Source organism: Ptychodera flava, chromosome 5 (assembly GCF_041260155.1).
Source record: "Ptychodera flava strain L36383 chromosome 5, AS_Pfla_20210202, whole genome shotgun sequence".
NCBI classification, from domain to species: Eukaryota; Metazoa; Hemichordata; class Enteropneusta; family Ptychoderidae; genus Ptychodera; species Ptychodera flava.
In genome coordinates this window covers 30301153-30316229 of record NC_091932.1, presented here as the reverse complement: position 1 = coordinate 30316229, position 15077 = coordinate 30301153, and the positions used below count along the sequence as shown (strand labels likewise).

The following is a 15077-nucleotide window of genomic DNA, read 5'->3' as shown; positions in this document are numbered from 1 at the left end:
TTTCATTGACTGCTGAGATGACTCAAGATTTTCTCTGGCTAATTCACATGCTTTAGAGAGTTTCGTACGAAAATCTGACACATATTGCAAAATATTCAGACAATCATCATCGTCTGATAGGAATTTCTCTTTAATGAGCTTAAGTGGGCCACGGACTGTATGTCCAAATACAAGCTCAAATGGGCTAAAACCAAGAGACTCTTGAATTGACTCTCTAACAGCAAAGAGCAGAAAATGAATTCCTTCATCCCACTGCTTCTCTGTGTCAAAACAGTAGGTCCTAACCATGTTTTTCAAAGTTTGATGAAATCGCTCAAGAGCACCCTGACTTTCTGGATGATAGGCGGATGACCTATACTGTTTAATGCCTAGCTGATCCATTACTTGTTGAAAAATTCCAGACATAAAGTTGGAGCCTTGATCGGACTGGACACATTTAGGGAGGCCAAATAAAGTGAAAAATTTGACTAAAGCTCTCACTATAGTCTTTGTCTTTATGTTTCTCAGTGGTATGGCTTCTGGGAACCGAGTTGATGTACACATAATTGTCAGCATGTACTCATTTCCTGATCTTGTTTTTGGTAGGGGCCCAACACAGTCTATTAGAATCCTACTAAATGGTTCTTGAAATGCAGGAATTGGCTGTAAAGGGGCCTTTGGAATGGTCTGATTCGGCTTCCCTACCATCTGACATGTGTGACAAGTTTTACAGAAATGTGCTACATCCTGCCTGAGATTAGGCCAATAAAAGTGACTGAGAATTTTGTGATAAGTTTTCCTTACTCCTAAATGACCAGCCCAGGGCGTTTCATGGGCCAGGCGCAATATTTCAGCACGGTAGGGCTTTGGAACCACAATTTGATGTTTTATAGCCCAATCGTCATCAACCAAGACATCTGGAGGTCTCCATTTACGCATGAGAATACCAGATTTTGTATAATAGGGAACAGAGCTATCTGAAGTTTTACCTTCATCATCTACCCTGTCAAACAAAGACAAAATATCTGGTCTTTGTGTTGTTCTGCAATGAGATTTGATCTAGAAAATGTCTGACTTTGGTCAGCAGAAGTTTTACTGGAAGTTTCAAATCCACGAGGGATAACGGAATGATCCGTGTCAAACACCTGACTGAGAAAGGTGTCATTTAAGTCAACATCTGTGACATGACATTATTTTTGAGAGTATTTTGATTCTCGGAAGTTTTCTTTGACATGGCTCGAGTAATAGCACATGAAGGAAAAAGGCCGGGAATGTCTTCCTCTATTGGCTCTGGATTTTGATCTAAACTAGGATTATCAGTCACAAGTGGATCAGTAATGACCTTGTCCCCAGCAAGGTCGTTTCCAAGGAGAAGGTGGATCCCTTCATAAGGCAAAAAAGGCCTAATACCTACAGTCACAGGCCCTGAAACAAAGTCCGAAGAAAAATAGACATTATTCAGAGGAACAGGAATGTAATCATTACAATGTACCCCCTTAATAAGAACTTTAGAACCTGAAAATGACTTTTCAGAAAACAGCAAGGTATCTGCCAACATCAGAAACTGGGAAGTCCCAGTATGTGTTAAAATTTTGACAGGGTTAGCGGAAGAAAAATCACTAGAAAGTGATATAAAACCATCATGAATAAACGATTCGAAAATAACCATAATGCTATCTTGAGAAGAATTGACCTTGACCTCATTAATTGGGGATAAGAGGGGTTTAACCTCAGAAAATGTGTTACACACATTATTAGACTCTAATTGAGTTGATGAAGAAATAAAGCCGGTGGGCTTAGATCCACTTTGACCACTTTGACCTTCACGTTTTCTTTTCAATTTGAAACACTCTGACATTAAATGGCCGTCTTTCTTACAATAATTACAAGAAAGTGTACCAAACTGTTTGTCAGAAGGAGATTGAGACTTGGGATCTGATGATGTGGGAGTGTTACTTGAACTCTGTGAACTGTTGTCATTTGATTTTCTACTCTCCTTTGAAAAATTCTTGGATGAAAAGGACGAGTTAAATTTACCTGCATTGTTTCTGTATGAAAAGGACTGGGATGGTTTGCTGAGAAATGAAGATTTGTGAGTCAATGAGTAATCATCGGCCAAACGTGCAGCAACCTCCAATGTATCTGCCTTTTGTTCATTGATAAACGTCTTGATGTCACTCCGGATGCACCTTTTAAATTCCTCAATCAAAACAAGTTGTCGTAATTTGTCATAATTCTGACTGACCTTTTCAGAAGAACACCAACGATCAAACAGTTGTTCTTTTGTTCGAGCAAATTCAACATAAGTTTGATCCTTCACCTTCTCACAATCCCTAAATTTCTGACGGTAAGCTTCAGGCACCAACTCATAGCCCTTGAGAATTAATTCCTTCACAGAATCATAATTTGAAGCCTGCTCTACTGACAACTGAATGTAAATTTCTCTGGCTTTACCCACCAAAGCACTCTGCAAAAGCATAGACCAGGACTCCTTAGGCCAATTCAGACTCTGAGCAATTTTCTCAAAATGAAGGAAATATTTATCAACATCCTTTTCTTGGAAAGGGGGGACTAACCTGAAATGCTTAGTGATGTCAAAACCGTGTGAAGGGAAGGATTTTCCTGACTGTCCAAGCTCTAAACGTTTCATTTCTAATCTTTCCTGCCTATCTTTCTCTCTCTGTCTTTCTTCCATTTCTAACTGCATTTGTATTTTTTCTTTTTCTATTTGTAATTCTAGTTTCTTGATCTCCAAATTTGTCTGCATTTCTAATTCTAATTTTCTGAGTTCAGAGGTAGACTCGGGCTCATAATCTTTCAGGGTGGATTCCTCAAATTGGCCTAAATCAACTAGATGTTTGGCAATACGGTACTGTATTTCTCGCTTGCGCATAGATCTTTGACATCTACTTTAAGGAAATTGGCCAGTGCTATGAGGTTGTCTTTTCTGAGGGAATTAAATGTGTCCTGATCAAGGTCATCCATAAATTCGTCTGGCTTGAATTCCGCCATGATTGAATTTCGCTGAGTTCACAGTATACAGTAGTTTTGAAAAGGCTGTCAAAATGTTGTCAAACGGCTCAAAATATTCGATCCCGGACGAGCCCCCAATTTTGTTACGTGCAGAGAAAACGAACAAAAGGGTGAACTCAGCAGTTAACGTTTAAACAAAATTTATTACGAAAATAAAACTAATTGCTAAGTCAGGGATAGAGTACAAGCTTTAAAAGTGTACAGACTACTTATCTCAGCTGGGACGGCAAAGCTCCAGTCTCAGAGTTGTAACAGTCAGTCGGATGAATGAACAGTCCTTTGGCTTGCAGGCTTGAAGCTGCACAAAGTCCACAGTATAAATCCAGCGTTGACAGTGAAGGTCTTGAAAAGTCTTGAGAATGACTACTGCTGGAGTTTATAGTAACACACAAGAGACACGATCCCAAAAGTCTGACTGGAAGCAGTGCACGTCCCTTTTATAAAGGCATATAAGAACAATCTAGAACTTTTATTGACATGCTAATTACTGTTCTAAAATTATCTCTCTTACACAACTAATCAACTTTCCAGAACATTCCAAACATGACTAATTGAATTCAAGGTTGTGAGGTCATCAAGGGCAGTGACCTTGAGAATGTTCTAGACTAATTGAACTCAGGTCATGATGAGTGTGGGGGAAATGACCTACATAACAATATGCAAGCTGCAACTTACTGTCGGGGATATTTCAGATATGTAGATACATTCGGCAATCACGGACAATGAGACAGCAAAACCTAAAATCAGACGACCAATAACCTGTAAAAAGATAACCACACAAAAATATTACAAAAGGTGCACACTCTATTGATGCTGCTGAGTGGGGCAGTGGTTAGAATGCCGGTCTCACTATTGGAAGATAGTGAGTTTGAGTAGGCCCAGAGGTAGGCCCAGATTAACAGACTCACTGTTGGCATGGCGAGTTTGAGACCCGGTAATTAAAGAGTGATGTATAATACTCACTGTCGAAGGATAGTGAGTTGGAGACTCAAAACACGGTGTTGTGACCTTAAACAAGGCATTTTACTGCTTCATTGGGTAATGGGTTATGGGTACCTCATCCTGTAATTGTGTGTTTACCCAATGGATAACAGATTGAACAAAGAGAAGGAATTTGGATACTTGATGGATCAGAAAAGATGTATACAGGATTGACCCTGAAATAACAAAGAATTATGAGTGGTGTCCCATTTTATTTTTATGGCTGTTTGTCCATAATGCCATTAAAGCTTTAGGGACAATATATCAAAAATTTTGCAATTTGACGAAATTTTCCAGCAATTTGAACCACTGATACATGTAGTCAAACAATCTGCCATATACATGGTAGGTGAGAAAGACAGATAAACACATCAAACCTGGGAAAATTGTTGTGAACAGACTGCATTATGTTCAACCATACATGTAGATGCATGTGTCAATCATAGAAATTAAACAAAAGGTCTATGTGTATACAATAGGGTCTGTATCTCAACATAACAATGTAAAAGTAATCAATCATGCAGACTGTTTTGTGAAAAAAAAACAGTATACAACATACGATAATACATGTTCTCCTAACTCACATTCATGATTGAATTTTTTTAATGTATTCATTCCTGCTATAAAAGGAATAATAGCTTTGCTTTTTTTTTTTTTTTTTGATGCTGCAACCCTGTATGTATTTTTGAACAAGTTGTCAAAGTCCACTGGACCTACACCCTATACGGTAGTTTACTGTGCAGGACAGCTCAGTATTAAGTTGATGCAAATGAGAATTTTATCGCCATGAAACAAGAACCATGCTTTGCTAACTGGCTTGCCATAGTTTGGGCAAGTTCTCTGAGCAGTTTCAGGATGTTTTTCACACAAAGTATGTGCTTCTTTGCCATTTGTGGGTGGCTGATATGCTATGCCATCCTGGATGGACAATATGTTTGTCACTGATCAAAACACAAGGCACCAAACTGTGTCGGGCATTATATTATGGCTGCCATTTTAAATTTCAAATATCAGTAAATGTTTGGTAACTTGTTTCAATAGTACCAAAAGTAGCGCGGTGACCCCTGATTTTTACTCTTGATTTTGAAAGAGAATGGTTTCATTGAGGAAACTTTGAGTAACTTTCACTTTCGAGGCGCATACTACCTTAATATTGTGGATCAAGTGGTTTATACAACCCATAAAGATGAATCAAGCTCACCAGTGTCACATAGGATGAGGCGAGTGTTATAATCAAAGCTCCTACGATGAAGATGCCGGCATTGATGATTATGGTTAAACGGCGACCTATGGCATCTATGATGACGCCTGCAATGACAAAGTTTTTGGAGGTGGGAAAACATCAGTTAAGGTGGCTTAAAAATCAGCATCTCCAAAATTGATGTATTCCAAGCATAATAAAGCTTCTGACGGAAATTTTGTAATCCCGAGGCATTGCATAACACAACTTGACATGCAAAGTAAACGTTTATGAATGTTGCATTTTTACAGCATAGAAAACAAAATTTTTACACAAAAAGGCTCTAAAACTGCCAATTCAGTAAATGAAAATAGTGTATTTTTCATTCGGATTGACGGACAGACAGATGAACGGACAGACAAATAATAAACATAAGCTCATCTAAAGAGCTGTGCAAAAGAGAGCTAAATAATAAATACCCTTTACCAAAGGTGTTGAGTTCATGTCTTTTATCTGTATATTTAAAGACTTATATTTGTTATGTATTTATAATATATTTGAAACAAGGACTTACAGCGAACTGAGCAAATGAAAATAATTTTTATGAATATTTACTGCTGTACAATTTTTATGAATATTTACCGCTGTACATCAGTAACTTTTGCAGCAAAACATATTATCAATGGTTCAATTTTATTTCCTTTGATGATTATCAATGTCAGACACAACTCAATACATTTAGAAAGCTGTTGCAGTGACACAGTAATATGTATTTTAGGTCTTTGCTCGAATCCAATTGTAATTACCATATTTAACAGGTTTAAAAATAGCATGATTGGTGAACACAATGAGTTTTCCAGTCAAATGACATATGGGAGTACGGACACATGATATTCTCTGTCGATGACAGATGAATCATCTTTGACCTACTCAGCTGCAGGTTTTCAATTACCCATCATGCACCAGGTCCGATGCATTCCATCCAAATGTGAATTACGGGTATGGAAAGGGATCTGCAGATGATCCCCCAAACTGCTGAAATCAGATCTTACATTTTGCACATATTCCAAATTTCCCATTTTTGATAAAAGCTTGAAAAATCTCATTACAAATATCCCAGACACAGATTGCTTGTTTGGAAAAGCCGATTTTGAGATACACAACAGTACCTATAATTGCAAATGTTAGCTTAAATCATAGACTCTCGAGAAAAACGGGACAGGCAACTGCTGAGGTTTCTTTGTGCGATCTATCTTTGAATACATTAAAGTTTATTTGCCAAGCGGTCCCCGATAACAATACTTCGTACTTAACACTGAATCTCATTAACGATCAAACTGACGTTCTGAATATGTACACTTTGCTCTTGCATGGCACGTTCCGAGTAATGACACAGAGAATTTTGAGGGTTTTTTGATACTAGTCATGGTGAATGTTCTGGTAACGATAAAGATCACATTTTGGATTCAAGCCGAAGCCAACGGGAAAAAACCAGACGATAAAAACAGTGTACATTTAGCCATAGACGCTACAGAAAACTCTTGCTAGATATCGACAATATAAGTTTACATTCCCTACCATAAAAATCTCCGATAACAACAAACATTACAAGTTTGACAGGTTTACACTTCCCAGTCCAGCGAAACGAAAATCTGACCTTTATTTCATCTGTCACGCAACATTTGACAAAAATCAGGGAACACAAAAAATGACTACTCCATCGGAGCTCAAAAACGACCTCTAACATTTTGGTACTGTTTTAGCCTAAAGAAACACCAAAGTTCGGTCAAGCTACACATGTTTACATCCGCAAAGTACTAGAAAATACATTTGTAACACTGACTTTCGCTGTCAGGAGAAACTTCGCGATAAATCGGGAATATCCATCCGTTGGTGGAGTCAGAAGCGGTAAGGTAGACATGCATTTACACAAAGCTGAACGCTGTCCTCGTAAATTTGGCCGTTCACAGTTTTCAAACAACAACATTTCAGTAGATAACATACATACTTTACCGAATCATGGAGCACTCCTCGCACAGAAAATATTCCGACGGTTAAAAAACTGCAAAAACGAGGGAAAATTCGGAGATACACGGACGATTGCGGAATGTAAACAACTCTGTGATGTCAACTGCTGTTAAGTCTGGAACTGCAGCGGTATGTGTTTCGGATTTCTATTTGAAACTTTGTCACTTTACAGCAACATACTGACTCCCTGCAGACTTCTAGTTGCATCGAATCTCGCTACCAATATGTAAAAAGTACTTTAAAACAATTTTGACGAATTCTTCTCAAAATAGTTGTAACGCTTTTATTTCTAAAAATGGACTTGCGGGTAATCCGGAATAACTTGTAATCCGAAAACATTATTACCGTATACCCGCATGCACTTGTCTATGAACCGGACGTTGTGCAATCGATCGGGCCCAGCTTCATTCCTTCCCCGACCCATTAACACCTCTTAATTATTCCAAGATAGATCAGACGCTGCTAATCCCATAGACCCTTTGTTCTCTATCGGAGTTGCCTGTCCCGTTTTTCTCGAGAGTCTATGCTTAAATATGCAAATCAACCATATTTTTTAGATCATATCGGGAAGTTGTCAGGTAATGTTTTCTTCAAATTTGATGGAGTCATTAATTGAAATATTAACGGAACAAATGTGTATTACAGATGGTGATACAAGTCACATTCAGTGTGAAGAAGTTCTCAACATTCTGTGAGTTTGTTTGTGATGACCCTACCTGAACTTGAATTGTGACATTTTTAGGTGATATGCAGGATTTAAACTTAAGTATTATACTCCAGTACCAGTACCAGTACCAAAACTGGCGCCTCTATCCTTTCAAAACAAGAACGCAGAAGCGAATCACTTACCCCCTACGATAGATCCTATGAGCGCACCGAGCAGCAACGCACACACAACAACTTCTTGATTCAAACACGTCAACTGAAATTCAGTTTGCAGCTGCAGCATGGCGCCTGATATGATACCTATCAAGTGAGTATCAAACAGAGTCAGATTAAAAAGACTTATATAAGAAATCTTGAAGACACGGTAGCTCTAACTCTTGATGATTTTTTGATTGTTCTACAAGTTTTCTTCTTCTCTGACAGTATACTGAAATACTGAGTATTAATCTTGTCAACATGATGCATTGTGTGTGATATGAAATGTTATTGCACTGACATATGAGTTTTGATTTAAGGTAACATGCGGCTTGAAATTGAAAAAATTAAAACTTTTTGCTCAAATTTTTCTCAAAGAAACTTTTAACCATTTTCTTTTCAAATCAAGAACAAAAATCAGGAGCCACTGTACAAAATTTGGTACTACAGAATCAAATCCAATATTTACCTACACTTATATTCAAAGTGGCTGCCATTCCTGTTTTAGCTCCATGAGAAAAATAAAATTTTCAATGTTTACAAAAATAATCCAGTGAAAACTTGTGTCACTCCATGAACTTCAACATGAGTCACCATAAGTAGCAGACGAAAAAAGAATTGTAAAAGTTTGAGAGTCCAAACATTCGTCCCTGAGGAATGTTCAAATAGCTCCATAACATTTGGCACATCATGCATGCAGGCTGGAAGCTGAACACAAGGTATTTCCACACAATTTTGGGAGTAGAACAATAAACTCTTATAAAAATATTTTTAAAAATTCTGTACACTGCTTCACAGTGACAGCAAATGGAGCTATAAATAAAATTCTAACAATTGAAGCTCATAAACCTTTTGAATGTTTGAAATCGAATCAAAATTTACTATCAACTTCAACATTTGCTATAAAGTCAGTTGTTGCATATATGTATAAATTTGACTTCATGTGTGATGTAAATGGTTGAAAGTTAGAAACACTGCGCCTAACCCTACTGTTAGTTGTAAATTGCTTGTCTTAGGGAGACATATGTCATTGCTCAATAGGAATACATCCCCCTAAAATAGTGATGAATTGTAATATGGCTTTAGCTTCATCCCGCAGGTTTTCCTATTTGCCAATGGCATAACTTACTAGTATGTCCTGCAATGAAAACTCTCATTTCTCGTCAAATTTTGTCCGACAAACCAGTGTATCATTATGGGCTATATACAAGCTCAAACATGAAGGATTTACACTCAAATGTAATATTTTTTTGTGAAAACAATCATTAAGGCCGAAAACCAACAACTGTCCTGATGAGAGCTAAGTGGATTCTCTATAAAACCTGCTCACCCCCAATTCTCTGTAAACAGGTCCACAATCACAATGAAAACAACGGATTTGGGTTATACCATGAGGGTGAAAAGGTTAAAAGGTAAAATTTCAAGGCATGGGACACCCACTCTTCTATTTTTTTTTCTGTATTTTACTCATGGGCATGAAAATACCTTGCGGCAGTAACGCCTTCTTTTGAATTGAGAATTTCATATAATTTATTCACATTTAGTTACAATAGTACTGGTACCACCGAAAATCACATTTCAATTCATTTGTAGGCTCTGAAAATTCTGAGGCAACTATGCAAATAAACTGTTACAACATTGTAAATATTTGATGCAACTGCATTGTCACAGGTATTATAAAAGAGAGACAGAATGATGAATAAATGAAGTCACCTTCCCAACTTCTCCAGGTTCAAGTTTTTGTTGGTGACAGTATTTTAAAGGAATCAATGGTATAAAGTTGCAATCTTCTCAGATTTCACGCAGAATGTTAAACAATGCTGCTAACAAAGCATGAATCACTGTTTCCTCCTAAATGCTTGCACTTTGTAGGCTTGTTGAGCATAGCATATCAACACAAGCAAAAATAATTTTTCCTTTGAAAATGCCAAAAATCATACCAGTTAATAGTAGTTTGGTGTTTACATCAATAGATAGGTTGTGGGCACATTTCTGACAAGTGAAGGCTTGGTTCATAATTGTGCAGCAGAAAATTGGACTACAATGTTGCTATTAACCCTTTAAGTGCCAAAGTTGATTTTTTGTTGCCTTTACAGAATATATCTCTGACAGTCAAATTTTTTCAGATTTTTGCCAAAAGTTTGATAAAGAACTGTAGCCAAGGAAATGTGATTTCCATTTGGTTGAAAGTTATCAAAAAAATGACGGAAAAATTCATAAAAATTTGGTAAAATGTTGTACTAAAATTTTAGATGGAAAAATTACAGCACTCAAAGGGTTAAACTTCAGATAAAATATCCTAAATGTATAAAGATTGCAACTTTGTGCCCCCTTCATTGACAGATCTATACAAAATGTTTACCAATTTACCACTGTTATATACTTAAACTGTGATATTAAATATAAAGAAATCTAACTATTTCTCTCAAATATGATATCAAATTAATATTTGATTGTAGAAGAACAGAATGGGGGATACCTACCAATGTCATATCCAAAAAGGATTCCTCCAAAAGCCGCCATGATTGATGCCAACACCAGGTAGCCAGTAATCTTTCCATCATCGGCGTGACTTTGAACTTGATTAACTGGTCGTAACTCATCAAGCTCAAACGGCTCCATGCTTTTGTCGTCCTGTGCGTCTTCAAACTCGTCATCGGTTTGGGAAAGTAACAGCACTGTGGTAATCAAGAAGACGGGGAAAAGAGACGTTCAATGTCAAAATAGCAGGAATGTCACTGTAACTCTAGTCTTATGGTATTTTTCCAAAAAATACTGCTGTTACAGACATGTTCCCTTGGTCATATGAACGCCAGAAAAGTGCATCAGGACAGGCTTTCCAAGCAGATGTCCAATTTCACACTGCTCGAGCTGCTCATGTCCGTAACACATGCAACCACAATTGCTTTGTATTCAAGTTGGAATTTACATAAACTCAAATAAATAACTGCATGTGACAAGTTCATTTGAGTTGCAAATGAGAGGTGGATATGCCAGACGGATGTTATTGCACCACACTGTTGCCACGAATATTGAATATTCTCACCAATGAAAGGGCGTGAAATTTGAATATTAAAATCATTTGCAAGTAACCACAAGTTCAAAAATATCTCACAATTACGAAAAAAAATTCTGAACGCCCAGGAAAGACTGGAAATCATTGGATACTTCTTTGGGAAGCATCCCTAATTAGCATGACGTATGATTATTATTTACCATTACTGCACAAGCTCACATAACGGTCACATAACGGTTAGTAAGGATATAGACCCGATACTTTCCATTCACACAATGCAAACAACAATTGGATCACACAGAAATTAACAAATTTACATGACAAACACCTGAACTCTATCAAATGACCTATAATCTCTTTCAGCCCTGTGTTCTGGTCCAACCATTATTGTTTTAGATGGTGTGACCAGACCTGTGAATAGCCAAATAGGGGTAAAAGGGTATTGCTGATTGTCAGTCATGTTTTATATGGTGTCAACTCATATAGTAATCAATGTTTTATGGTGTCAACTCATATAGTAATCGGACACATAGTGACTTTATTAAGGTCCAATGAATTCCTAATTGTTCACATTCAGAAAATCTTCATCGCGTAACTAATTTCTGCATGAAAGGAAAAGCATCAAAACTATACATGTGACATAAAAGCCGACTTGTTTTAGCCAAGGCAGACTCACTTCCATAGAAGCTGTCTGTGCTGTAACATGACACGGCGGGCAAGTTTGCAAATGGAAGAAGTACATGTACAACTTGTAGACCGACTGGGAATGAATTGTGCCATTTCTGGAATAAAATAGCCACACTCATACATTATGCAGAAAACTGAATATTCTTCTCATTATGCTGAAAAAAATCTTTGTTTGATTAAAAAAAACACAATGAGACACTTTATGAATAACTGTATCAATGAAAGAAACATTTGAAAGTGAGAGAACACACATAAACCCTATGATATTATGGAATCTAAGGCACATACATACCGGTACAACCTCTTTCAAGCTCGCGTACCGGTTTGTCCATCTCTACTGATATGGGTCATAGACACTGCGATGTGTTTGAAAATATAATGGCCAAGTTCACAATGATCAACTGTCAGTATGGATGTCCTATTCAATGTCCGATGAGCATTGGATCACCATTGGAGGATGCTTAATTTTAGACTCAACTGTCCTTTTCGATGAAAAAACAAGCTTTTCAAACATAAAACGGAACAAAGACTGTGAACTGTAAATCCACAGTGGTAAAATACCCCATGCATTTGATGGGAAGTTGGGAACACGGTGAAAATCTTCCATATATAGACTGTTTGAACCGTATGGTTTACAGAGAAAAATAGCCAAAGCTACATGTACCCCAATTCTGAAAAGTTCACCATGTATTACTGTTGTGTCAATGAAATCGGGTCATCTAAAGACAAACCTGTACATGTGAACTAAGAATGGAACGGTTACAGTAACATTTCTCTTTTACTTTTAAAAGAATGGAAATATATCAGCAAAGAGTGGGTGAAATTTTAGTTTTTTATATAAGTGTGTGAATATACATAACACGAGAATTTCACTCACATAGTGATTAAAATATCTACCTAAAATTTTGGAAGACTAATAAAAAAATATTATTCCTGACTACATATGGCCCAAGATGTTACAGTCTGGAGACATCAGATATTTATGAGTTCACATAATTTGCACAGGTAAAACTTTTAAGATTGTTCACAAGTTGTACAATGGGTACCGTACCTATAAGTATTACTATTCAAGTTACCCACCTTGGTCACGAATGCATGGTGGCGAGTGCAAACATTCAGGTAATTAAATCGGTCAGCTAAACCATGTACGGATCATTACCACATTTAGAAATCGGTAGCTTGTAGAGCTGCTTTTTAATAGTCCTAGGTCATCGTTTAAATTTGTCTGTTTCTGTTTCAGCCATAATTTAAAACTTGCTGCGTGCCAACACTATGTGCCTTGCCATAGCGCTCACCCCAATGTACACGTTTGTTACAACACATTGCACAGTCGACGACACTGGCCGCCACTGATACTTATTCAGGACAAATTTTTGAAAAGTGTCATCCAAAAGTTGCCAAAGTCCCAGTGTAAATATGTTATAGTATGAGTATGTGGAGATTAAACAAGAAATAGCGGCAACTTTTGTGGCTTCATTCGGGTAAACGTCCTCAGTGCTCTGTGCATTAACACTTTTACTACCAGACAGCCAAAAATGTGGTCACTTTCCCCTGTTAACCTCCTCATGCTCCTATTATAATTATAATAAACAGGGAACCGATTGAGCATGTGGTGTTTTAAAATGCCTATTACCTCCAGGCAACAATACCTTTTTATTACCCTTTTGGGAAGTAGCTATGTATGGTATTCTGAAAGGTAACGCATGGCCCCCCGGGTTAATACATGGGTAATACAGCCCTCATGATCAGGTCATAGGTGATCAAATAATTATACTTTAAACATAGTCAAGAGATTATGGACAGTGTGCTTGGGTATTTTGTTGTGGATATACAACTTCTCTGGAGAATATAACAAGCAAACCCAGTTGATTCTTTACGCCATGAATTCATAGAACATAAGTTTTTACATTAATCTACATGTACACACTATACTTAGGAGGTTTTTTGTATGGCGCAGAGATACTGTAGCAAATTTTAAAGGTATGCCGATATTTTAATAAAAGTGATGATTTATAAGATGCATGTCATTTTAATAATTGAGATGCAACCCTGTTATTGATATAACATTCTAATTCAATTCACTTATTCATTTTACTGTTCAATTATCAATCTGGAATTTTCACCATTTGTGGAAAGAAAAAGGAACTCTTTGACAGAACAACTGACTTGTTACATCTCAGGAACGCATGCCATATGGTCTTAAATAAAAAAAAAATTTCAGCCTCGCTGCTTTCGAAAACAATATTCAAATGAATGTCTGTCAAACAGAATAAGTGGATTTCTGCATGAAAAACACAAGCACTGCAAAATCAGTACAATTTTTTGCAAAAACTTGAAATGTGAAAAAAATTTATCGTGTCAGAACTTTGACCACTGGTCTGTTGGTTTGATTACTTACATCACTCTGCCTGTCAAGAAATCATGAAAATTCAACTTATTCTAGTCTTATGTTCAGCAACAAAACAAATTTGCATTTTCATTACTAAATGACACTGATTTCTGCTTGATTTCATTAAAAGATAAACACTAATGAGATGATGCTGTTACATAGATGTTTGGCTTCAAAATCCTTTCCAATACTGATCTAGTAATTTCCATATTTGAATTGACGATATTATTTTATCTTATTTTTTTTATTTTTCACTACCACCTTACAAGGTACCATTTCCTTTTAACCCTTTCACCACCATGGTTTGTCCCAAATCCATTGTTAGCAATGGTGGTTGTGGACCTGTTTACAGGGAATTGGCTGTGAAAAGGTTAATTATACAAAAGTCATACAGTACTTACATTTTTCAATCATAATTTGCTTGATGAGTGCTGTTTAAAAAGTTTAAATTCAAATACCCATGCCATTTAGCTCCGGTACCAAATTTAATACATTCTCTCCTGACAAATGACTGGCTTTTAAAATCATTTCAATTAATAATCAACTGACTTTCAATTACCATTGATCTGTTTCTGAATGTGCAGGACTTCCTTTGATTTTATGCCTTTTTTCATGGTAATGTTGTATTTCTTTTCATGTACAATGCACCTCGGGAAACAGATATTCGGACTTTCAAATTCTTACAATACTCTTTTGGTCTATCATTTGTAGGGGGCTCATTTTGAAGCTCATAGAGAAAGTAAAATTTTCACAACCTTATTTTTCTGAAAATAATTTTTCTTATTTTTCTCCCATCGAGTTAACACAGGGATGGCGGTCATGTTGAATGTCAAGTGTCGGTAAACATTGGGTAATTTGTTTCCCTAATACCGAATTATGAATGATCAGAAAAGAGTTTGTAAAATTTCAGAGTCCCAATGTCT

The 15077-nt window shown here is 36.8% G+C and overlaps 1 protein-coding gene across 4 annotated transcripts in view; it reads right to left on the bottom strand.

Annotated features, from left to right (window-relative positions):
- LOC139133479 (solute carrier family 2, facilitated glucose transporter member 10-like) overlaps positions 1–15077 on the bottom strand; it is a 60791-nt gene that overhangs the window by 31250 nt on the left and 14464 nt on the right. For 3 of the 4 annotated variants that reach the window (XM_070700095.1, XM_070700093.1, XM_070700096.1), the window contains exons 2-5: positions 10546–10740; positions 8051–8167; positions 5195–5301; positions 3688–3771 (exon numbers count right to left, since the gene is read on the bottom strand). In XM_070700095.1, coding sequence (XP_070556196.1) covers positions 3688–3771; positions 5195–5301; positions 8051–8167; positions 10546–10740 — 503 coding nt within the window. Of the gene's footprint in view, positions 1–3687; positions 3772–5194; positions 5302–8050; positions 8168–10545; positions 10741–12057; positions 12113–15077 lie in introns of those variants that run through there. The other variant, XM_070700094.1, reaches the window with a different exon arrangement.